The sequence below is a fragment of the Protopterus annectens genome, chromosome 12.part0 (genome assembly GCF_019279795.1).
Source record: "Protopterus annectens isolate FY-2018-M chromosome 12.part0, PAN1.0, whole genome shotgun sequence".
In the NCBI taxonomy this organism is placed as follows: domain Eukaryota; kingdom Metazoa; phylum Chordata; order Ceratodontiformes; family Protopteridae; genus Protopterus; species Protopterus annectens.
In genome coordinates this window covers 187,744,614-187,770,762 of record NC_056746.1, presented here as the reverse complement: position 1 = coordinate 187,770,762, position 26,149 = coordinate 187,744,614, and the positions used below count along the sequence as shown (strand labels likewise).

General features: G+C 42.2%; 1 protein-coding gene across 6 annotated transcripts in view; it reads right to left on the bottom strand.

The window, feature by feature from the left end:
• The window catches only part of JMJD8 (jumonji domain containing 8), a 446,128-nt gene that overhangs the window by 382,124 nt on the left and 37,855 nt on the right, over positions 1 to 26,149 (bottom strand). For 4 of the 6 annotated variants that reach the window (XM_044089222.1, XM_044089224.1, XM_044089220.1 and 1 more), the window contains exon 2: positions 23,460 to 23,555. The exons of 1 other annotated variant lie outside the window; for it this stretch is intronic. In XM_044089222.1, coding sequence (XP_043945157.1) covers positions 23,460 to 23,555 — 96 coding nt within the window. Of the gene's footprint in view, positions 1 to 23,459; positions 23,570 to 26,149 lie in introns of all 6 variants that reach the window. One more of the 6 variants, XM_044089221.1, reaches the window with a different exon arrangement.

Genomic DNA, 26,149 nt, shown 5'->3' with positions numbered 1-26,149 from the left:
CGTTTTCGATACCCAATCTTGCCTGGTATCTCTGCCGGCTCACAGACTTCAGAGGCTAAGATCGCAAGTGCGTATGATACTCTGTCAAAAAAGGTATCAGCAAGGGAAGTTCTCCAGGCTCTGGGGTCCATGGCTGCAGCCATTCCAATAGTTCCTCTGGCAAGGTTACACAAGAACGAAATGTAAAAATAAAAAACAACGCCACCAATTACTCATAGTTCCACAAAAACAGCAGGAAAAACTCTTTCATTGATTTTGTTATAAAATGCTTAAGTTGTTATAAACAGCTCATGTAGATAAACTGTATTTGCTTAGCTCTTAACTTTAACACTGAACTTAATGAAATTGAATCATTAATGCCTAGATATAACAAGGCATTCGTTCTAAGTGGCAACTTAGAATGAATGCGAATGCCTTGGTACATCCAGGCATTAATGATTCAATTTCATTAAGTTCAGTGTTAAAATTAAGAGCTAAGCAAATACAGTTATCTGCATGAGCTGTTTATAACAACTTAAGCATTTTATAACAAGGTTTAATTTTATTTAAGTATTATATACAATAGTATTCTTTAATAGTGCTACCATGTATTTTTAAGACATAATTAATTAGTAAGCCAATGGTTTTTAATCATGTGATTTTTTTTTGTCATTATTTAATTTCCTCTAGTGTTTTGTAACATTACTCTCATAAAGCCCTGAGGCAACAGGGAGAAAGCGCTAAGTCTTCAATCAATAAAAGAGTTTTTCCTGCTGTTTTTGTGGAACTACGAGTGACTGGTGGTGTGTTTTATTTTTACATTTCGTTCATTGTTGTTGGCTCTGTTGGTGGATTGTTTGTGGTTTTAAAAGGTTACACATGAGACTGTTACAATGGTTCCTATTGTCCCAGTGGTTTGCAAATCATCATCCCCTAAACTCACAGGTGCTCATAACCAACTCTTGCAAGCAAGATCTCTTCTGGTGGATGAGGCCAGACGCAGAACTTTGGTGTCGCCCCTTTCAGACCCCTCAACCCAACGCCATTGTGACCACGGATGCTTCCCTGATAGGGTGGGGGGGCCATTTTCAGGGAAAGACAATCCAAGGCATGTGGTCGAACTTAGAGGCCAACCTGCATATCAATGTTCTGGGGTTAAGAGCGGTGCTATTAGCATTGCAGGCATTACATCCACTTCTTCCTCCTGGAACGATTGCAATTCAGTCAGACAATATGTCAGTAGTCTGGTACAACAACAAGCTAGGAGGAGCCAAATCCTACCCCTTATGTCGAGAGGCCATGAGAATTTGGCACTGGGCGATAGCTTCCGACCGCTTTCTTATAGCAACGCACATCCCAGGGAGTCCCAACGTGATTGCGGACAGGTTGAGCAGATGCATTCTTAGGGGTTGGGAAGGTGGCCTAATGGTTAAGGTGTGTGCCTTACAAACACAATGTGCAGGGTTTGAGTCTCACAAGGGATAACTGGCTAGGCTTAAAATGGCTCGCAAGGGCAGTTAGCTTAGTACTAATCCATAGTAATCCAAATCCATAATCCATCCATAGTACACAAGTGGTCTCTCAGTCCCAAAGTGACGGCAGAAATTTTCAGCCGATGGGGCCAGCCCTGCTGCGAACTATTCACCTCCCCTTCGAACAACAAATGCAGCAGCTATTTTTCCCTCCTTCCCTCAGAGGGGGAGTCCCCATGAGACGATCTGACTCATGACTGGCCCACGGGTCTCCTCTACGCTTATCCTCCAATTCTCTTGATACCTATATTCTTAAAGAAAGCCACTCAGTTGAGATGCAAAGTGATCCTCATCGTCCCATTCTGGCCTCATTAAGTGTGGTTCCCCTCCCTCCAGCCTCATCTGTTACAGCCTCCATGGATTCTGGACACTCGTCCAGAGTTAATTTCTCACCTCCAAGGGTTGTCTCACCAGAATCCGTCCACTCTCAAGCTGACGGCTTGGTTTCTCCACTTCCGTTAGTCACCAGGCAAGAAGCCCTTTCCTCACCTGTTCGAGATATCATTCTAGCCTCCCATAAACCATCCACCAGAAAACTTTATAGAGATAAATGGAAAAGGTTTTCTCTTTGGTCTAAAGAACGGATGCTATATCCCTTCTCAGCCCCGGCCTCTGTCATCCTTCAATACCTTTCTGAGTTCTTTGAAAATGGCACATCAGCTTCTACCATATGAGTCCATTTAGCAGCAATTTCCAATTTTCATAACGGAGTACAGGGCATTCAAATTATGTCCATTTGCCTGTGCAAAACCTTTCTCAAAGGAGTGTTTCACAGCAGGCATCCCTTAGAGACGTGGAATCTCTCTCTAGTACTGCAGTCTCTCTCTCTCAACCCCCTTTTGAGCCTGCTGCAAAATGTGATCTCAAATTTCTCTCATGGAAATCTCTCTTTTTGGTAGCTGTCACTTCAGCTAGACGGATCTCAGAATTACAGGCCTTATGCATCAAGAGACCGTACCTGATATTTCATAAAGACAGAGCATCTCTATGTACTAATCCATCCTTTCTCCCCAAAAGTGGTTTCTGATTTTTCTGTGAACCAATCCATCGAGCTCCCAGTGTTTTTCCCGAACTATTACAATAAAGGAGAATACTGCCTACACTCCTTGGATCTGCAAAGGCAACTACGTTTTTACCTAGACAGGACTAAATCTATACGCAAGACAGACCAACTTTTTATTTCCTTCTCTGGCTCAAGGATGGGATATGCTGTGTCAAAAGTCACTTTATCAAAGTGGCTCAGAGATTGTATTTCTTTTTCATACTCATGTACAAATGAGCCTAGACCTCACAATATCAAAGCACATTCAACTAGAGGTATAGCAACCTCTGTAGCTTTTCACTCCAGAGCCTCTATGGATGACATTTGTGCAGCAGCCATTTGGGCCAAACCACACAATTTCATCAAACATTACAAGTTGGATATGATCTCCAGGGGAACAGCGGCCTTCGGCTCAATGGTTCTCAGGAATGTTCTTCCATAAGAACCACCCAGGTTTCTCAGGTAGTTTAGGATTCTGTCCCATCAGTGCTGAATGGAAAGCAGATTAACAACATCAGATAAAGAAGTTATGTCTTACCATAATGTTCCATCTGTGTTGTTGATCTTCTTTCATTCATCACATCCCACCCTCCATCCCCTACCAAAGGCTCCTGGTGGATCTCATGGATCCTTGTGGTGTGTCAGGGTTTTTGCACAGAAATGGTCTCTGCTTTATTTCTATACGTCTTATGCAAACTCGATCTGAGGTAACAGGGAGGAGGGTATTGTTGGTAGCAGCTTAGCTAGAGAGTTTTTGGTGTAAGCGAGCTTGGTATTAGGCCGACACGGTTCCAAGGGGCTCAAAACCGAACTCCCATCAGTGATGAATGGAAGAAGATCAACAGCACAGATGGAACATTATAGTAAGACATAACTTCATTTTTTGTTAAAATAAACTTTATATACATATAGTTTTCTTAGAAAAAAATCACACAAAATACAGTACTCTGCATAGCCTTGAAAAAGCAGTCATTTGATGCAGGCCTATATCTTCACTTTATATTTTACATTTTGCATGAAGAGTTAGTAAATAAAAAAAAAAAATAGTAGTTTTAAAACTTCGTTGATGAGCTCACTGACAATTTCCAATAATCATGAAACCCAGTTAGTGTTCCAAAGCAACAAGCCTTTATTCGTCACAGACAAGCGATCCTCGTTAACAAAAAAAAAAATCAAAAATACTTTACAATGTTAAACATATCAGCTTTTATACACTTAGAAGTAGGTGTGGAAAATATATGTATTTTAAACCAGCCTGTTCCAGGCAAACAATATAAATAGGGGCATAAAGTTGCATTTAAGAACAGCAAGGACCCACCCCGACACACCACTACTGATTTAAAATACATATATCTTCCATACCTACTTCTAAGTGTATAAAAGCTGATATGTTTAACTTTGTAAAGTATTCTGATTTTTTTTGTTGTTGTTGCTGAGGATCACCTGCCTGTGACGAATAAAGGCTTGTTGCTTTGGTGCACTACCTGAGTTTCATGACTTTTGGAAAGTATTGTGACTGAGCTCATCATCAAAGTTCAAGCCTACCAGTTTTTCTGTTTTTTGTTTTTTTTTCCAGCACTCATGTTGGTGAGGTTGGAACTATCTAGATTCCTGTGCTTGTTCATTTTTTTTATTATTTCACTTTTTTTATTTTTATAAGATTTAGTAAATGCAATTTCTGTGAAAAGTACAAATTATTTATGTTTAGTGTATTAACTTCAGGCCAAAACATTGATAAAGACAGACATGCAGAGCTCAGATTCTGCAAAGAAACTTTTTGTCAGAGTAAACTTACACAGATAGAAACAGACAGCTAAGAAACATTTTACAGATTGGGTCATCTAGACACGTTTTATTATTAAAATTTATAGTCACAAAGTCTGAGGCTTAAGGCTGAGAAAGGGATTTGGGCTGCAGAGAAAACCTAAGATTTGAACTTTAAACTCAAAATTATCATCGGCATCAATACAAGTTAATTTCTTGGATCAGTTTGATTCATTTCATCACTTCAGTAAGCACGGTCAGTTGAAACAGTTCAGTTATATATGACTTCATTTATGCCACTATTTTGCCATTGTAATAGCATACTCATCTGATATTCTTACATTGCTGTCCTTTGCATTCACTGTATTAATAGATGCTGCTAAAGAACTATGAAAGATTCCTAATAACTTTTATGCTGAAAGTGCATTACAGTTTGCAGCAGTGAAATTTAGGTCCTTTACAGTAAACCAGAGAAATGTATCACTATGTAATACATGAGCCACTGTTTAACAACAGAGTCTAAAACTTGATGTAGAAACTGACTGAGCAAATGCCAAAGCCAAATGACAAGCAAGCATTACAGAATTTGTTTGGAATGAGGCAGCATCTTGCAAAGTTTGTATCTATTATGTATAAAACAAATATTCCTCTAAGAAAGCTATTATAGCAGGATGTAGCCTGAGAAGGGGTTATAAACTGTAAAGGAGTTTACAAATGCTCAAAGACTAGTTACAGATGTTATGTTGTTGTTATGTCCCATCAACTCGAGTTCAAGTTTCGGTGACTTGACAGACTAAAGAAATAAAAAGGATTTGGTTTTGTGCTAGCCTGATGAGATCTTCCAATATCCCACCTGTCGACGTTGTGATCATATCGATACATCTCGCTGGCGGTCTTCCTCTGCACCTTGTACCCTCAATCTTTCCAATGATACTGTACTTTTCTAGTGATCTTTCCCTTCGAACCATGTGACCAAAGTACAACAAATGCAATTTCATCATTTGTGTTTCGATTGGCATTTCTGGTTTAATTTCTTATATGATCGACCTGTTGGTCTATCTCGCTGTCCATGGCACATGCAGGATTCTTCTCCAGCACCACGTTTTGAATAAGTCAATCTTCCTTCGGTCTTGTTTCTGGATCATGCAGCTTTCGCAACCGTAGTTGACAACTGAGAATATGAGAGTCTGAACTAATCTTATCTTCGTCTGCAGTCTGATGTCCCTACTTATAAATATTCTATTCAGAGACTTCATAGCCATCTTGCCCAGTGCCAAACAACATAATACTTCTTGAGTGCTCATCACAAGGGCACCCAAAAGGTTCATACTTACAACCATCTCAATTTCTTCTCCATCGAGCATGGATTTATCGATGTTAACAGTTCTGGTCTACTTCATGTTCAGTTCTAGTCCCATCCTTTGACTTTCTTCTCTGACTTTCCTCAGCAGATGTTCCATATCTCTCTTTCTTTCATTCAGCAGTGTTGTGTCATTGGCATACCTCAGATTGTTTATCAGTCTTACACCTACACGTATTCCAATGTTATCCCCCTCTAGAATAGCTTTTTGGAATATGGCTTTGGCATACAGACTGAACAAATATGATGACAAAATTAGAGAAAAAAATTACAGAAAAAGTTACAGATGTACCAACATTAAAATATCATGATGCAAATAAGCCAGTTGCATTTGTAAGTCCATACTAATCAGAATGGCACAGAATATATAATTCTACAAGAGAACAGACCGCTTACCTAAGAATCAAGAGCATTTGCAGGTTCACAAAAGAGAACAGTACATGGAGGTGAAAAATTCCATGGAAATCTCTGTGGCACAAATAATATTCTGGTAGAAACAGACCACAAATGTAATTGTATAAGGCACATCTAAGATTGCAGAAGTATGATATGAATGCCAAATACCAACTAGGCAAGGAGGTACACACAGTATATGTGATGAGCACACCATGCTTAGAACAAACACATGAAGAACTGCTAGAAGAATTAAGAGTTATGTACTTATCATAACTTGGCATCTGTATTGTCCTATTTCATTATTCCTCACCACTGAGTCTTTGGATCCAATATTGGAGCTGAACCGGCCATTCCAAAAGACAGATGGCTACTAATCTCGACCTCCTTCCACTCTCATAATGCATAGCACCTCCCCAACTCCTCAGATCAAGTCCACCACCTCAGAAAAAGACGAAGCAAAAGTATGACCACAACAAATATGAACGGCAGCAACAGCAACAACAATCACCACCACCACCCCCACCATACTCTCAGCTGGAGCTCAAGATAGACAACCATGAAAATTCAGAACTCTCCTAGAAACCTCTAGAATTCCTGGAAGGGGGAAGGTTGGGTGGGATGTAAGGAATAATGAAATAGAACAACACAGATAACAAGTTATGGTAAGTACATAACTCCTAAATCTGATTTTGTCCATTTCATTATTCCTCACCACTGGATCAGATTCCCCAGCTACATAATTACCCTGGGTAGCCCCTATGGAAGGATATGCCTGAGCATCCCAGAGCCAAAGGATGCTCTATTTCTGGAAACTATATCCAGTTTGTAATGTGAAACAAAGGTATGTGACTTGGACCATGTTGGCGCAGCACATATGTGATCAATAGAAGTTCTAGCTGCAAAGGCCGAAGAAGTAGACACTGATCTGGTAGAATGGCTCTTCAGTGGATAGGGCAATTGCAGTCCCTTCAAGGAGTAAATGATGGAGATACAACTGGTGATCCATTTAGCTAAAGTTACTTTTGACACTGCTTGGCCTAACCAATTGGGTGAAAAAGAGACAAATAGTCGCTCAGACTTCCTAAATTCCTTTGTCCTGTGCAGACAGAAACACAACTGTCTATGAACATCAAGGAGGTGAAGCATATATTCACCCTTGTTGGATTAGTTGGGGAAAAAAACAGAAGATGAATGGATTGGTTTATATTCGTCTCCGTAGCCACTTTAGGCATAAAGGAAGGATTCATCCTCACAGATACTCTATCCTTGAAAAAATAAATGTACGGAGGTTTAGAAGACAAGGCTTGCAGTTCTGATACCCTCTTGGTTGAAGTAATGGCCACAAGAAAAATGTTTTTCCGGTTAAAATTTTCATGTCACAGGAATCAGCCAACTCGAAGGGTCTGTGAGTAAGACCTTGCAGAGTCAGATTCAGATCCCAAGGAGGAGAAGGATCTTTAACAGGTGGCTTAAGAAGAAATATTCCTTTCATGAAGGCCTTGTATAACCTAGATGTTGAAATGAAAGCTAATGAACGTGAATCATCCTTAATGTGAAAATTACCTATCGCTGCCAACTTTAATTTAATTGTAAAAAAACTGGCTCTCTCTTGAAATACAAAACTTAGAAAATGTAGGATGGCTGAAATGGGAGTTGAGAAATGGTCAGTGTTTTGATTCCATGCCCACACTGAGAATCATTTCCATTTACTACTGTAAACCTTTTTGGTAGCATGTTTTTGAGAAGCAAGAATAAAGTCTTGGATCGGAGAGGCTAGCCTGGGCTTTCTTAGAATCATTGGAAGTGGAGAAACTAAGCGGGTAGTCTCAGTGATCTTAGATTGGGGGACTGTTGGTCTGAAGGGTGACAGATCAGATCCTGTCTGGGATCCGGTATCCATGGTGGATACTTGGTGTGAGACTGCTGAAAGGGGAACCATACCCAGAGGCCAGAAGGGGGCTATGAGGATTAGTGTGCTCTTGAACCTGTTGGCTTTCTGTAGGACTTTCAGTATCAATGGGATCGGGGGACAGACCTACAGGAGACCCGGAGGCCAATTGTTTATTGGAGCATCCTTGGGTGGCTCTCCTATTGTCTGCAAGAACGTTGGTCTCCCCGGAAATGAGCATTGCAATCAGAAAACGGTTCGAGGAGATCGCCCATTCCGACACTCTTATGGCCTCTCTGCATAACAGGTAAAAGCGATTTCCCCCGTGCCTGTTGATATACCAAACTACTGACATGTTATCTGTATGAATTGCTATCATTCCCAGAGGAAGACAGTCTTGCAAAGGCTTGCAATGTCAGAAGGACTACTTTCATCTCCAGAACACTGATGTGCAATTTGGTCTCGAAGATGGACAACGTGCCTTGGACCAATTTTCCCTCAAAATGCCCTCCACCCTACCCCAATAAGGAAGCATCCATGGTCACTATGGCCGATGGGAGTGGGAGGGAAAAGGGTTTGCCTAGGTGGAGATCGTCCAATAGCATCCACCATTGAAGATGGCCGCCTGCAGATTGAAGTCAGTTTGATGGGAAGAGTTAAGGGATGATACAGGATGGACCACTGGACCACAGGTGTCCACTTAAGTATTCGCATACAGAACCTTGCTAAGGGTACTAGAAGTATGGCAGCTGACATGGAACCTAGAGTTCTTAGAATAAGTCTTGCAGGGGGAAAAGGGTGTATCCAGTAGAAGTTGAACTTGTCTCACAGATGTTATCCGCTGCAACAGTAGGCTTGCATGATAGTTTTCAATTGTGTTCCTGTGAACTCTATCTTCTGCACAGATGTCAGATTCGATTTTGCCAGATTTACTGTAATCCCCTGTTGATGGAAGGCATGCAAGAGGTACTGTGTTGCCAATTCCAGTTGATGTCTTCATAGTGCCATCAGGAACCAATCATCTAAATATGGAAGCACCTGGAATCCCTGCAGTCTCAGGTGAGCTGCCACTACAGACATGCATTTGGTAAACACCCTGGGGGCTGTGGTGAGTCCAAAGGATTGGCTCCCAGCTGGAGAGGTCTCCTGGAGCTCCTGTTGATCTTTATGTGATAGTACACATCCTGGAGGTCTATTAAGCACATCCAATCATCCTTGCATAGTAATGGCAGAATAGACTGAACTGTCACCGTGCAAAACTCTGGCTTCTTGACAAAGTTAGATTGCTCAGGTCCAATATAGGCCATAGGTCCTGTGTCTTTTTTGATACCAAAAAGAAGCATGAATAAGTTCCGCATCCTTGTTGTTCAGTTGGGACCGGTTAGATGACTCTTTTTTTTTAGAAGTTTTTGAACTTTGTTCATGGCGCACTCCCTCTGATGGGTTGGAATGGCGGAGCTACTTTCCGGGAGGTGGGGGTGTGTGAATGTAATAACCTCTGGAAATTATGTTTAGCACCCAGATATCGTTTGTTAGCTTTGTCCAGGTGTCTAGGTGCAATGACAATCTGCCCCTGACTACCTCCAGAGTAGGACAGTCGGGAAGCCCTTCAGGGGTACTGATAGGGCCTGTCAGAAAATGGGTCTCTGAAGCCTGATTCTGTGGACTCCCTCTGCCCCTCTGGCAGCATCTTTTAGTGAATCCATGTCCTTTGCCTCTGGATAAGAGACAACTTTGAATTAAAATGGTCCCTTGATGTGGAATGGTGAAACCTCACAAAGAGTCTCATGTGTAGTACATTTAGAGCATTAACAAGGCTTATACAACAGCATGCATATGATGAGCTAACTGGAGCCCACAACAGGTAGAGAAGAGTTTATGAAACACTAAAAGAGGTACCTTACTGTACCTGCAGACTGAGGATAGTAAGCATATGCAGGGTTACATATTATTTTGCAAATTCTTGTCTGTTTTCTATAGACAAATGGCACTCCTCCAAGGAACAAAAAACACAATGCCCTGCTCTGACATTACAAGTGGTTGGACTGTACCAGTAACTAAGCCTTCTAGAAGCAATTAATATTTCTCAACATTCATTTGTGAGTTCACAAAGTGGATCAACTGTTCAATGCCTTTAATGATACTAAAGAAGCAACAAAGTACAGTTGTGTGCACTTACCATAAATGTAGATGTTACAGTGTATTCACTGTTAGGTTAGCCTGCCAGGGGTAACCCTCAGTCGGCCCGAATACCAGAGGCTTAGTATTTCTGCGTTGGCTGCTGTCACTCCAGGACTGATGTGATGTCGTCAGTGGTATAAAAACAGGCAGCCGACGCCATTACATCAGTTTTTCTTGCCCCAAATGTCAGGAGCCCCCAAAAAAAGGGAGCTAGGTTATGGTGGAAGAACACCACCAGTAGAAAGTAAATACCAAAAATCCCCTGTAAGGAGTGAGGAAGAGAGAGAGAGAGAGACAAGGGAGATGGAGGGTGGGAAACCAGGACTGCAACAGTGAATACACTCGAACACCTACATTTATGGTAAGTGTACACAACTGTACTATGCTCTTCATGTTTCACTGTTGCAGTCATCACACTTGGGTTGAGTCCCAAAGCTGAAGAAAAGGATGGAGGCAGTCAAGAAGACTGGGGGCTGGCTAGGATGCCCTGCAAGACTGCAGTTGCAAAGCCTGTCCTGGATTTGGAGAAGATAGGCAGGTGGTAATGCTTGGTGAAGGTATGAACAGAAGTCCATGTTGCAGCCTCCAGGATGTCCCTGGTGGGGACCCCTCTGAGAAAAGCTGCAGAGGTGGAGGTTGCCCTGGTGGAATGCGTCCTGACCCCCTCAGGGGTAGTTTCCCATGTTGTTTGTAGCAGAAATGGATGCAGTGTGCTATCCATTTGGAGATTGTTTGTTTGGAAAAGGCTTTGCCCTTTGCCCCTGCTGCAAAGCTGACTAGCAATTGGTCAGTTTTCCTAAAAGATTCAGTCATATCCAGGTAGAATCTGAGCTGTCTGTGCACATCTAGAAAATGCAGAATCCTTTCCCCCTTGTTTTGTGGGTTAGGGAACAAGGTGGGCAAATGAATGGATTGGTTGAGAGCCACATTGGACACCACTTTAGGCATGAAGGATGGGTTAGTCCTGAGGGAGACCCTGTCCGCATGGAAAATGATGAAGGGCTCTACAGCCATTAGTGCTTGTACCTCTGAAACTCTTCTAGCTGAAATGATGGCCAGAAGCAAGGCTGTTTTCCAAGAGAGAAATTCTAACTCTGCTGAAGCTGCAGGCTCAAAGGTGGGGGTAGTGTGAGCTTTTCCAACACAAAGTTAAGGTCCCAAGCTGGGGTTGAAGCTCTTATTAGTGGCCTTAAATTGTTAGCCCCTCTTAGGAACTGTTTGATCAGACAGTGAGAAAAGAGAGGTGGCTCTGTGCTGTAATGAGCAGAGATGGCAGAGGCATGAATTTTAATGGAAGAGAAGGATAGGCCCTGGTGTAGCAGGTCTGCTAGGTAATCCAGGATGAAAGGTAGGAGGAAAGGAGGGCTGTGCTGTTTCAGCTCCTTTAGCCTGGATCCAGGTGCAATACCTTTTCCACTTGTCAGCATATGATTTTCTAGTGCTGGGGCGTCTGGCCTCACATATAACTTCCAGGACTTGTTTGCTTAGGCTGGCAACTGGAGGAAAGGTCAGGGAATAAGCCAGGCTGCCAGGTTCAGGGTCTGTAATTGTGGATGCATGAATTCTCCATTCTTCTGAGTCAGGAGAGTTGGGGTCTGGGGTAGATGCCATGGTTGCAGGGATGACACAGACTGCACAGCAGTAGGTACCAGTGCTGGCGTGGCTAGTCTGGGGCAATCAAGACTGCCCTTGGTTTTCCCTCCTTTATTTTGAGCAGTACCCTTGAAATTAGTGGTAGAGGGGGAAATGCATATATCGAGAGGTTGACCCAGTGGAAGGATACAGCATCCACTTTCCAGGCCTTGCTGTGAGGTTCCCTGGTGCAGAATTTGCTGAGCTGGTGATTGTTGTGGGAGGCAAAGAGGTCCACCTTTGGTGTGCCCCATTTCTGGATTACAAGGTTGAAGGTGCTGTGGTCTAGTTGCCACTTGTGTGGGTCTAGGAGATTTCTGCTTAAGTTGTCTGCCAGAGAGTTTTGGGAGCCTGTAAGGAATTGTGCTAGCAGGTGAATATGCATGGCTGAAGCCATGTGACAAAGGGTGATGGCGAGCCTGCAGAGAGGATAAGAGTGAGTTCCTCCTTGCTTGTTGATATACCACATCACTGTGGTGTTGTCTGTTTTGATCACTAGAGGCCTCGGGGAGAGTAGGGGTCTGAAAGCTGTCAGAGTGTGCTGAACAGCTAGTATCTCTTTTTGGTTTATGTGCAGATGTATTTGATTTGGGTTCCAATGGCCCTGAATGCACCTGCCGTCCAGGTGTGCACCCCAGGCATAATCTGACATGTCTGTGGTTAGGGTCTGGGTGGCGTGGGGTTGTGAGAAGGAAAGACCCTTGTTGTGGTTGCATGCTGCTGCTCACCAAAGAAAATCTTTCCTTAGACAGGGTATGAAAGGTATGATAATTTCCAGGTCCTGAGAGTCTTGACACCAAAGGCTTTTTAGGTACCACTGAAGCTTCCTCACATGTAATCTGGCATATGGGATGAGTAGAATGCAGGATGACATGAACCCTAGAGCTTGCAGGATTTTCCTTGTGGATAACTGGGTTCTGGTGGCTTGTTGAGAGAAGAAGACTGTCAGGTAGGCTTGTTTTCCTGGAGTAAGGAACGCCATCTGGGATGCTGTGTCCAGGCTTGCTCCCAGGAATACAATTTTTTGAGTGGGGACTAGTTTGGATTTCTTTTCGTTTATAGTATACCCCAGAGAGGTCAGTAGGTCCTTTACGGAGGTCAGGTGCTGTAACAGCTTTTCTTGACTGTCTGCATGAAGCAGGCAGTTGTCCAAGTAGGGGTAAATTTGGATATTACTTTGTCTGAAAAAAGCAATGGCTGGAGCAAGGCATTTTGTGGAAACTCTAAGAGCAGTGAATAAGCCAAAGGGAAGTGCAGAGAACTGAAAGTGAATAGATCCTGCCCTGAAGCGTAGATATTTCCTGCAAGAAACCCTGATTGGGATGTGTAGATAGGCCTCTTTTAGGTCTAGGGTGGCTAACCAAGCATCCCTGGAAAGCATAGGGAGAAGCTGATGGAGGGTGAGCATTTTGAATTTTGGTATCACCAGGAAGGTGTTTAGAACTGATAGATCGAGGATAGGGCACCAGTTGCCCTCTTTTCTGGGTACCAGGAAAATACTGGAATAGATACCTTGGCCTATCTGATCTGCAGGAACAGGCTGTATTGCCCTCATGGAGAGCAGGGAATGTACCTGTTTTTTGGACTCTGCCCACTGGTTTGGAGGAAGATCTGGGAACCCTTTTGGGGTTGGCAGAGAGTGGAAATAAAATTTGTATCCCTGGGACACTATGTTGAGGACCCATCAGTCACTGGAAATAGAGGCCCATTTTTTTACATGGGAGGAGAGTTTTCCTCCTAGGGGCACAAGCAGGTGTGCAGAGGAAAAGGGTGGAGGTGTAAAATCATTGTGAGTTCCTTCCATATGGGGGTGGCTTAGCAATCCCTGTTTTTGAAGTGGAGGAACTCCATTGCTTAGATCTCTGCATTCCCTGGGACTGCTGTCTGGGGGGTCTGCTTCCCCTAGGTTTTGTCTGAGCTGGCCTGGAGGGGGCCGGAAAGGACCAGTGTTTGGAGTGGTAATGCCTACTGAACTTCGGAGGCTGGACCTGCAAGAAGTCTTTAACTGTCTGCATAGATTTTGCTTTTTCTTCCATCTTTTTTAAGACCTCTTCTGTCTTGGTGCCAAACGTATTGTCTTTGTTCAATGGTGCATCCAATAGTTTTGATATGACATGGTCTGGCAAGGTTTGTTCCTTAAGCCAAGCATGCCTTCTAAGTACAGAACTTGTGACTGCCTTAAGCCAAGCATGCCTTCTAAGTACAGAACTTGTGACTGCTGCCCTGCAAGATGCTTCTAGGGTGTCAAAGCCACATTGCAAGGTGTTTAGTAACTTGGCTTGCAGAATGCATAAGCTCCTGTATTTCTTTACTTTCTGCACAAGCAGGAAAGGTAGATATTTTTTGTTTGAGGAGTTCCATGGTATGTTGCTGGTATTTCAGCATGTGGAACTGACAATTTAGTGCTCTAATGGCAAGAGTTGCAGACGTGTATACTTTTTTACCCCATCTGTCTAAAGCTCGGGAATCCCTGACCGAGGGGGTGGGATTCTTAGCTGTGGTTGCTTTTATTCCTTTAGGTCCTTGGGAGATGACCTCTGGGTCAGCAGTAGGATTTTTGAACAGGTTTCCTGTGTGCAGGAGCAAGGGTGTCAGGAGTTAAACTGGATTCCATAAAGACATAATCCACAACATCCAAGACAGGAGGAATGGCTAAAGGTCTGTGCTGTGGCAAATCTAAGAATTCCCTGAGTCTCTTTTTGGACTGAGGATAGTCCTGACATTCCCAAGGGAAATGCTCCCTTAAAGTATGTAGGGTTTCACCAAATGAAAAATCCTCTGGAGGAGAGGCAGAAGGAATGGATTCCTCTGCATCTGAATCCTCATAAGCAGATAACGTTTGTATGTCTTCATATTCAGAAATCTCAGAGTCATCTGACTCCTGGTCATATAAAACTGCTGGGGACAAGTCTCTTTTTCTTTTGGAAGGGGTAGACTAGCTTCCCCTAATAAGCATGATAAGGTCTTCCTCCATTTTAAGCATTTGAGTTTGAGGCATGGAAGCAGGTGCCTGAGGTTGAGTCATCGTTTTTTTAGGCGTAGTTCATACCCTGGGCCTTAGAAACTCGGTAGTTTTAGAAAGAACTGAAGACACGAAAGAAGTCGTCAGTTTGTGTCGAGTATCGGTAGTGCGAAGAACTTCCTCGGAAGCCGGTGCCTGCTCAACGGCTCTGGACCCATCCAAGGTAGAGACATCCGCAGGATCCTTAGTCAAAGAAGAGTCTCGCGGCATACTGGACTCTGAACGGGTCTTGGTAGCGGCCTGCAAATCCACAGAAGCGGGCATCAGGAGCTGCAAAACCACCTCACTGAGTACTGGCAAACTGGCGACTAGCTTAACAGAAGCATCATTGGCAGTTTTGGACCTGTGCAGTCTGTCTCTGTCTTTATCCTTACGTTTTACGGAAGATCGGTAGTTGGATGGTTTACCAAAACCATTTCGGAATACAGAGATCGAGAGCAAAAATATTTAGCTACAATAAGGGCCTGACGACATATAGTTCTGACGATGAACAAAGCACAAAAGCAACAGCAAGGTACGTCATGGTCTGGGCCTAAAGAGGTGACGCAGTAAGAATAGAAATCTCGGTGTGGTATTTGCTTTCCACAGGCAAGACAATTGTTAACTTTTTCTGACATCAGTTAGAGCAAGAAAAAAGGATCTCCAATGGGGTACTTAGCTTTAGAAGACTTCAGCTTCAATTCGGAAATGAAACTCAGGTAGCGGCCAACCGGCACTCATGCGAACTGCTTCTGCTTCAGGCTCTTAAGACCACTGACGACCTGACGTCAGTCCTGTAGTGACAGCAACCGATGCAGAAATACTAAGCCTCTGGTATTCGGGCCGACTGAGGGCTACCCGTGGCAGGATAACCCAAGTGTGATGACTGCAACAGTGAAACACGAAGAACATCCTTACTCTCATCAGATGTTTAACTACTGTGATTACCTACGAGGGCAGAATCTGACACGGGACTCATATTTTACAAGTGAGATAACAGAAAGGGGTAGAGAAAGTATGAGGATTGCAAAGAAATTTGCATGTGTCTTTACACCAGGAATCCTCTGGTCATGTGGAATGAACAAATGAAACAACCAACACTCAACAAAAGTACTTTATCTCCTTACGGAGAGACTGATATTTAAATTATCACCGAGGCTGACGCCTTACAGTACCATCCTCAATAAACTAAAAGGGATCTCATGCTTTGAGATGATGAATGAAAGGAGAATGGCATTACCTTTACATTTTTATATAAAGTTTAGCACATGCCACCACAACTTTTAATATGTAACCCAAATGGAGAAGAGTGTTGAGTCTCACAAGGCAGATTATGATATAAAAAAGTCTGGCTACAGACAATACTAAATAGACAAAAAGGTATTCCATTTTAACTATAGCAGAAATAAGGCTGAATTTGGGAAGGACCTCAGAAAATGTTACTGGTGGGATTCACTGATTTAGCTGGTAATAAGCTCAACTTAAAAAGTGAATGACATGACTTTGCAAAAGCAGACCAACTCATAATGGAAAGTAAACTTTGGTCCTAAACAAAGTCTTTTTTTTAATTTGCAGCCACAACATACCCCTCAACTTGCAGATATTGAAAATGGGTACAAAGGCTCTTGAAAAGTAGATACAGAGCCAAAAATCTGGACACTTAATTAGCATAACATTGGAAACCCTAATAGCACAGAGTTCCTCCCACTTCTAATGTGACCACGGGATACTTCTCAGAAGCACAAGTTTAAAAAACTGACAAATGTAAATACAAGATAGTACGGTCAGTGTCCACTGTGGTTTATACTTCTCAACTATACCCACTTTGGAGGTATGTGCCTGTTTTCAGGCTTGATTTACAAACACATTACATCACCCTTTTTCAGAAACAAAAACAAATGACTGTGTGAAGTATATTTTTGCAATATAATTTATTTATTTAAAGTTTTCAGATTTTAACTGTTATTAATATACTTAAGCACCGCAATTTACTGCAATTCAGAATCTCTCAAAGGACAACATAACAATATTCGATTATAGAATGCCAGCCACACAGATATTTATTGTTCCTTCTCTAACTGTCTAAATGTCACAAAAGTATAATGTCAATCTATCAAAACAGGACACCTACCTGATAACACACAAGGGATCCCTGCCAATTACTACATGGGGCATTTGAACCTTGATGCTCATCATCCTGCAAGACGTTAGTTACATCTCTAAATGTTCCTACCTGCATCTTTGGGTACCCACCTTAAAATACTGCCATTCAGAAAAGTAAGTGGGATCATGCCCTTCATCCAGGCAGAAGAGACAATGCTGGTGTGGCTGCTTGCTCAGACGCTGGCAGTCACATGAACCCTGTGATAGCCTGAAGTTCTTGCATTTTGAAAATATAACTTTTCTGCAACAAATGTCATGACACAGATTTGAACTATGTGATGTGAATTAAAAACAGAATAGAACAGTGGTTCAAAATACTTTCTTAGCATAGGTGATGCCATGGTTTCCCTGGCAGCAGACATGTGTGGTGTACCTCTGAGCATGGGAAAGTTGCTCTAAGTAGTTGGAGACAAGCCATGGCAGTGCTACCATACAAGACTGCAGAGCAAAGGGCTGACAAAGAAAATTCAGGCTAGTCAGCCGCGAAAATTCACAGAAAAAGTTTCCAAAAAAAAAAAGTCCAGTTCTGTGTTATAGACAGCATAGAGTCATGACTATGACTTAGACAACCAGAGTTTATGTAACAGCTCACGGGCAGAAAGGGGGGGGGGGGCAAAAGTGAACAAAGTGTCAGCTCACCCATTCTGGGGGGGGTCCTGGTCTGTTACTGGCCCACTGCAAGCAAATGTTGCATGAAGGCTTTAGAGTTTGGAGACTAGGCCTGGTTTCTCAAGGGAGTGACAGTAGCTCTCAAGTTGTGTGCGTGCATGTATGTGTATGAGTGTGTGTGCATATGCATGCATATGTGTGTGTGTGTGTGTGTGTGTGTGTGTGTGTGTGTGTGTGTGTGTGTGTGTGTGCGCAAGACAACATGCACACATTATAGGAAAGTGTTGGAGGCCCAGGGGTGATGCAGCACCCATGATAACCTACAGCGGGTGGGGTAAGGATTAGGGAAAAATGCCTTCATAGCCTGTAATGAGAGTGATGCTGACCATAGACTGGAGGAGTACCTGTCAGCAGGAGATTGACAGTATGGATACCTTTGGGTCCTAATCTGGGAAATGAGCCAAACTTATCTGTCTGATGTGACATTGGCACTTTAGTAACAGTCAAAGATGCCCATCTCTGGAGTGAACAAATGAGTGACAGGGGCACAGGTGGAGGTACAAAGCACTCTTAGGGCTGCCTATATGATGACCCATACAGATGGCTCTCATGTCTGTACTGGGGATATTTTTGTTTTGTTAACTGGGTAGGTTGAGTGGCCGAAAGACCCTTTTCAGCAATGACCAGGGATATTACGGCACAAACACACATAAGTAAACAGCATGACAGAATATTCACAACAGTGCTAGAGTACAATTTGCCACCTAAGTGGCAGTATGACATTACATAAGCAGTACATTAAAAACAAGACTAATTGTTTGCCTCATGCAATAATTTTGCTTTTTTTTAAGTAAGTACAACAAAGTTAAACAGTCATGTGTACTATTTACATTTTACAGTTGTGTTTGCAGTATAATTTAAAGCACATTTGTATACATTACTTACAATTAATATTTAGAACACTTTGTGTTTGCACAGTATGACATTTTAAGTATATGGTGACATATACAGTACATTTGTTGGACTTTACTTTTTTGCTTTTTACAGACTGTAATGTAATGATCTCTAAGGTGGTCTTAAGTTGCTGAGACTCACATAGTGTTCCTTGTCATTTTTGTATTCATCTTTAGCAATGTTTTTTAAAGCAAGTGCAAGTGAACTCATATAAGCTGCTCTTTTGGTTTACATTTAAATAGTTCTAATGTGTTATGTGCTCTTATGTTGGGGATTGGCAAAATGGTTAAGATGTTTACCTCACAAACACAAGGTAAAAAGTCTGAATCTAATCTCTGTGGGAAACAGGCTAGGCTAAAATGATCCACAAGGGCAACTAGCCTAGTATGTACCTATGAACCTATATCTGGTGGTATACAATTCCAGAACAGGTCCCAGTTTGGAGAATGCTCCCTAAATACCTGAAGGATACCTGGTACAGGGGGAGGGGGAGGGGGAGATGGGTAAAGTCCTATAGGGGATGGTTTGAGGGTCGCATTAATGGGCACAAAAAGCACATAGAAAAAAAGGTCAACAAAAAACTTCTTGGCAACAACCTCCAGGATATATATCAGCATGGGTTTACAGATAAAAGAGCTTCCCAAACCATCCTAATAAAAGTTTGATAAAAAGTAACTGCAGAGATAAGCAACAGTAACTCAGTAAACACAACTTATCCAGAATTCAGTTAGGCATCCGACTGGAGTTTAATCTTGTCTGGCAGGTAAATCACAGCATTAAATCAATGTACTGTTAACAAACTGCCTTCTGTGGTTCATGGTTTGATTCTCAAAGCCTCCATTTGCCTACTGTGGGACTCCAAGCAACGGTACTGAAGCAGGCAGTGCTCCTAGTTAGAGTCTAAAAAGGTCCATTTGAATCAGTGCTTTACCCTGGTCACCAAATAAAAAAAAAACACTTCTTTGTTGTCAGTTGCTTGTACAGATGTGTTATTTTGGTGTCCTTTAGTCAGCTGCTGTTCTCAACAGTTTGCTGGCTTCATTTCAGTCACTAAGCTTGTTCTTTCCTTTGTGCCTTTGCTAAAGGTCATGGCTGAATAGGTTATCAAGCAACCACAAAAATGCAATATGTATTAGTGGGTGGTAGTAATGGGGCAGATGTCAAAGAAAGGGACATAACCATTGTACCATGTGAAAGGGGTCTATTCAGAGTACAGCCCTCTTCAGTAGACATAAGAAAGTTTATAGTGGGAATGGAAGAAGGACTGAACCTCATGGAATATGACATCAAACTGAGAATAATGGCAGACTGTGGAGGAGCATGAGATATTTAGGTAGACCGGCAGCATGGTTAAAAAAATGGCAACACTGGTTGTATCCAAAAAGTTGTGTAAAGTGTTGCATATCAGGAAGGGAAATGCAGGGATAGATATGGAAACAGTAAAATTTTAGATGGCAAGACTGGGAAAGGACTTGTGGTGAAATTAATGACAATTGTAAGTAAGAAATTCTGGGAACAGTAGGACAGAGACCAAATGTCAAGGTCAATAGGGTCTAGGACTGTGCTATGAGGTGAACCAACTCCAAAGTCAGGATACTTGTACTTTTCCAAATTCTAGTGCAGACACATCTGGAATACTATAACCACTTATTGTGGACTGTACAGAAAAAGTGACATACATCTGACAGAAAAGGTTCACAGAAATGCAGCAAGGACAGCAACACCCTGTCTTGAGGCAGTAGTTCAGATGTCTAAATTATATTAGGGTCCTCTATACTGGACATTGTTCCCTCTCCTTCCAGTGCTGGAGGAGGAATCACAATAGGCAAAGCTCAAAACACTGGGACTATACACTCAGAAAAAATCAAATCCAGTCCCACAGGCATCAAACAATAACATCAAAAGTAAAAGACACTTTATTTGAAGAAGGCCAAATGTTTAAAAATCAGTAAAGAAAGAGAGAACGTTGTAAGGATCCAAAAGTAGTTAAAGGAACAATGTAAAATAAACAGGAGTAGGGTTAAAGGAAATGGATGGAAGGACGGGGAAAAACCTCCAGCACAGAGGAACCTCATTTACTTTAGGCATCTGAAGTGCTCCATCAAGGCAGTGTTGAACAGGTAGAATTAATTAGCAAGTACAAGGACAACATACACATTTAAAATGACATGGCAGTAGTGGATAACAGTAGTTGGGTAACATTGAATAAAATTGGCTGAAAGTCAGTTGCAAATAACAAGCACACTTAATTCCACCTTGTTCCGACAGCAAATTTGTAGAGATAGACACATTGCCTCTTTGCTTCTGGACTCTGTCTCTTTTAAGAATGCATCCCTGCAATCTGTTTGCTGGTGCCATTGTCTTTTCACTCTACTCCTGGTGGACCAATCCAGATGAAATCAACATCCCAAGATCCTTTTCCTGTTCTACAGGCATCAGTTCCAATCACTCTGGTATTATTTCACACCAATGCTGCTGTGGTGCAAGTGCAGAACAGTCTGTTTCTCTAAACTGCCATCTTTCTGCACACTTAGGTTTTCCAAATCCTTTCTGCATTTGTCGCCACTGTCACCTTATCACCCTCTTGAACAATGAAGAGGCTGATCCTGTACTCTGTTCCATCAAACATGCATAAAAGACAAAGTGAAGAGTACTAGACACAGACCTGACCCATATGGCACTCCACTAATTACTTTAATTATTCCAGACATTTTTCATCTCGTTACAATCTTCTGTATCCTACCATTCATCCCTAACGCAGTTGCCTGGTCTTGGTCCTTCTCCAAATACATCCAGTTTTCATATCAGGTGGGACTGACTCAAAGGCCTAAGTCTAGACGTATCTATGTTGTAACATCGAAAGTATGTTTAATTGAACCGTACTTAAGCGAATCCACTTTAGCGAAAGTGCATTTTATCGAAAATGCACTTCCGCAAAAAAAAAAAAAAAACTACACAAATAAAACACTACTCATCTTTATGCAGGGAGGCAAGCCCCCTGCACCCCCAATGTGGGGGGCTGTGCCCCCTACACCCCCCCACTTTAATATTCTCATTCCGAGATTGCACTACAGTGGGGAAAAGGGAATATTCCCTTACCCCTGCTGTACCACGATCTAAGCAACAGTTTCCTTAGTTGTACAATCAACACTACATGTTGATGTACAACTAAATCTACATGTAAACTGCATGTTGTTTTTTTCTTCTTCTTTTTTTTTTTGAGCAAAAGTGCATTTTCGCTAAAATGCACTTTAGCTAAAGTGGATTCCCTCAAGTACGTTTCGATTAAACGTACTTTCGATATTCAAACTAGGACCCATCCAGACATATCACATCTACCAATGCTCCCCTATCATCTTCTCCTTCTCCTTCTTCTTCAAGGATTGGCCAAATCTCGAAAAACTCTATTTTTCTATTTTTTTTTCAGCTGTCAAGTAATTTAGAAGCACTCCCCTTGTTGATATCAACTGGCATTCACAAATCCTTTGCAGTCATGCATTTCTCAACACTGTGAGCTGACCTAAAACACAGGAGGTACTCTAAATGTTGAGCTATGATAACAGATCTGTTTCTCACAGTCACTTTGATTTGCTACGAGTTATGGTGAACAACCTGGGAAGAGAATGTGATCAAACTCTGTGCCAAAAATATCAAAGAAAAGTGAAATACATGACACTTGAGATCTGCAAGTTCTGGTGGGATTACGTAGGTACTCCCATATACAAAGGGGAAGGAGGTTACATCAACCTCTGGGTGGAATTAACGTCTGGGAAATGTTTTTGGTCATAGAACTGAGGACACTGGGGTCCAACAAGTCCTACAGCCAGAAAACAAATACAAAACATTTGGTAATGCAGTTCAGTTTTTGTACAAATCAGCACAGCTCAGAAAAGCTGCAAGTTTTGTAGACAAAATTGTTAGCAAATGATCTACACTTTTTCGCTATTTTTTTCTTCCGCAGCCACCTATATCAGCCCAATAATTCCAGCCACAAGTCCCACACCCACCATCCTGGTGTCCTCTTTCACTAGGAGGGTCTCACTAATGGGACAGTTCTTGCATTGAGGAGGACTCTTACACACCTGGGCAAGTGGCCAGACAGACTGGTGGAGAGGCCATCACCTGACTGTACAGGAAATGTTTCCTGGCCTAACCTCTCCACCCCTATGCGCTGGCATCACATTTTATGGTGGGCAGGCAATGGGAGGACCACTTAAATAAGAGTTGCATACCCTGTCATACAGAGGCCACATTTAACTCTGTTCCCCTAACACCCCTATCCTGGCATCCAGTGGGCAATGCCCAGCACTTCCCTCTTCCCCAGGATAGACACTTCCATCCTCCCTTGTCACAAAAAATGTCACCCAATCTGCTAATCAAACTCAGGAAAATGCTCCAGATTTTAACAGGCACTGTTCCACATTTGAAAGACTGAGGGCTGAGAGATAACACAGTCACAAGAACAGGAAATGAAAAACAAAACGCATGTTACAAAAGTGGAATACTAATTTGTATACTGAAATGTCAAAGGTAGACTACTTAATGGCCACTTTGTCAAAAAAACAAATCAGTGAAGCACACACTTTGAAGAATCTAATCATCAGAGCGCACACACACACACACACACACACACACACACACACACACACACACACACACACACACACACACACACACACACACACACACACACACACACACACACACACACACACACACACACACACACACACACACACACACACACACACACACACACACACACACACACACACACAAAACCACAGAATTATTTTCATTACATAGCCTCCAGACATGCACCTCACCTCTGTTGGCCTGCACCACACACGAGCAAACTTCTATCCCTTTCCATACCGCCACGTTTTGAAGACTAAGATTCAACACAACTAAATCTTAAAAACCATTACATATAAAGTTTGCCCTATGCAGCTACTTACCTGCGCATGAATTCAGAATACGTCAAGGACGCATCTCTTATTTCCACAGTACATGGGCCTTCCTCCCTTGTAGTTACTGAGTACTTGTTAGAAAACCTGTAAGGAGATAACTACTAAGGATTACAAAGCAACACATCTGTATTATTTAAATAAATAGAACTATGCCTGAAAAGGGTTCAGTCTTTTTCACAGTAACACTTCATCATAACTACACAATGTCTCAAAACCAACAGCGTCATGCAAAACTAAAGATCATTTTTAATCCAGTTGGTTTATTTAACTCCAGAAGGAGCTTCTCAAATCATGCTGCCACTCAGCTTAGGGACTTAAGACTTTGTAATATGTTGCTTCCCCCCACATGCAATGAAAACAAAATGGAGAAATCCAGACACTCACTTCCCACACTTTGACAACAGGAACGAATTGCTGTACTTCCTTCTCCAGATATCTAATTATTCATCCATTCATTTTCTAAGCTGCTTTTCCTGGAGAGAGTCATGGTCGTAACAAGTTAAGTAGGGCACAACAGACCTCAACAGTCATGAGTGTATCTTGTCAGAGGGCCCATAAGTTTCCAGGCTAGCTGTGAAAGATAATGTCTTCTTTATGTGATGGGTCTGCCAAACTGCTGCTTCCCAGTGAACCGTGACAGGTACCCCCCCCCCCCATGAAACACTCTCAGAAGGCACCCAACAAGGTGCCCAAACTACTTCAACTGACTCCTCTCAGCCTGTGATTCCACTCAGCAATCCTCTTGGATTACTGACTTCTTCACTTAATTGTAGACAGCATGCCTGAATCCTTAGGAAATAGCCTCTCCACTACCTGCAACTTTGACTTTATCCTTTCAGTTGCTTTCCAACGCTTGTAACCATAGGTGAGGATGAAGCCACAGACTGATTAGTAAAAAGCCCCATAACTCAGGTCTCGTTTCACCACCACAGTCCATTACAACACCTGTACTACTGTTTCTAGGTCAATCTCCAGAACACCTCTATCTCCAGTTGTAAAGAAGACCCCAAGGCATCTAAATCCCTAAAAACAGGGTAACTGCTCCCCACTCACCAATAGAGAGCAACCTACTCTTCTACAGTAGAACCAAAACCTTTGATTTGGAGGTGCTGATTTTTTCTCCAAACTCTTTCAGACTCAACAAACTGCTTCAGTACTCACCAGACATTGTTGGTTCTTGAGGCCACTAGAACAATACTGCCTACAAACAAAGCCCCAACCTACATGTCCTCAAAATGCATCATCTGAAAAGTCATAAACAGGAAGGTAGTAAAGGTACTGCTGGAGTTCTCCTTTCACCAAGAACAGATTCAGTGTAACACAAAAATACAAGTAAAAAATACTGACAAAATCCCACAAACTTTCCAAGATTTGTGGAAGGAAAAAGGGGACAGAATTCTCAGTGTTTCTTCTGAACCAGTTTCAAATATTAGATGAAGTCTCCTTTCCAGCAAAATTATAAAGGCTTTCCCAAAAATGGGTGTGGAATGTGATCTTCTACATTTGAATAAACACTTTGGTTTCCATTTTGAAAATGGTGGTCATCACCACACTCTGTCAAACCCAGAGGTGCTAACTCCACCTTCCACACAACAATAGAAAGATACTTTAAACTACAAAACTACAACAATATCTAGTGACTCATGCATTTCTAGATAGATCTCTATTTATTTGCTGCAATGACCTACCCTACAGAAAATGACCTAGTCCCAACAGTTGTTTTCAGCACTGCTTCTTCAAAGAAAGGAATAACCATCAGGTTTATGAATTTCTCAAAGAGTTCCTTTTACCCACTGACAATGCCCACTGTTAAAAATCAGTGTTTCTCTAGCCTAGTGTAAAACAGCCTGGGCAATTTTACTTTTTAATTCAATTTTTTTACTCTTTTTACCTTTTGCCTGCTGACCATTAAGCCTCCCCAAAAGACTTGGCCCATCTGTTTTCTCCATAATAGGAATGTACCCAGTAAAGAAGAGGGGAATCTGAGAGCTACCCAGAGGGGAGATATCAAGGGGTGCTTGTGTCCTCAAAGGCATCCTGGCAAATTGAGGGTGTTTTTCTCGAAGTCCTAATCCCTTCCTTTTTTGGCTGACATGAGCAAAAGCATCACCACAGAGACTTCCTACACCCCATCATTTTGAGTAAGTGTGCTCCTCTACACCTACAGACAAGGGTGACATTTACCAATTCTGTAACACCAAGCCTACAACTACTGTAATGCAAGCCTCCTCTTATAACCAGAGCAGTTTGGCCAACTAGGAATCACTTCTCCTTCCCAGCAGAATGGAAAACACCATGGGCCCCTAACACACATCCCCCCCCATCTGGCTCTCCCTGCTCCTGAGCTGCTACTCAGACTTGGGTCATCCAGGTTACAGTGAGGGCTCCATTCTTTTGCTGCACACAGCTGGGCATGCTTTGTAATTCAATGTTAATTTATTTTATTTTAATAGTATGTGAACTAAATAAATAAGCAATTCAATACGAATAATTTCGGTCATAACTTAAATTAAGGACACTTTCGACACAATTATGAAGTTTCCTTCAAATATGTCATCTTTAAAGTAAAGTTTACTATGTAGGTTTTGCATTTTTGCAACTCAGTCTCTCTCTCTCTCTCTGTGTGAATTCATTTTTAAGATGTGAATTTATTTTCACATTCAATATAATTATCAAGA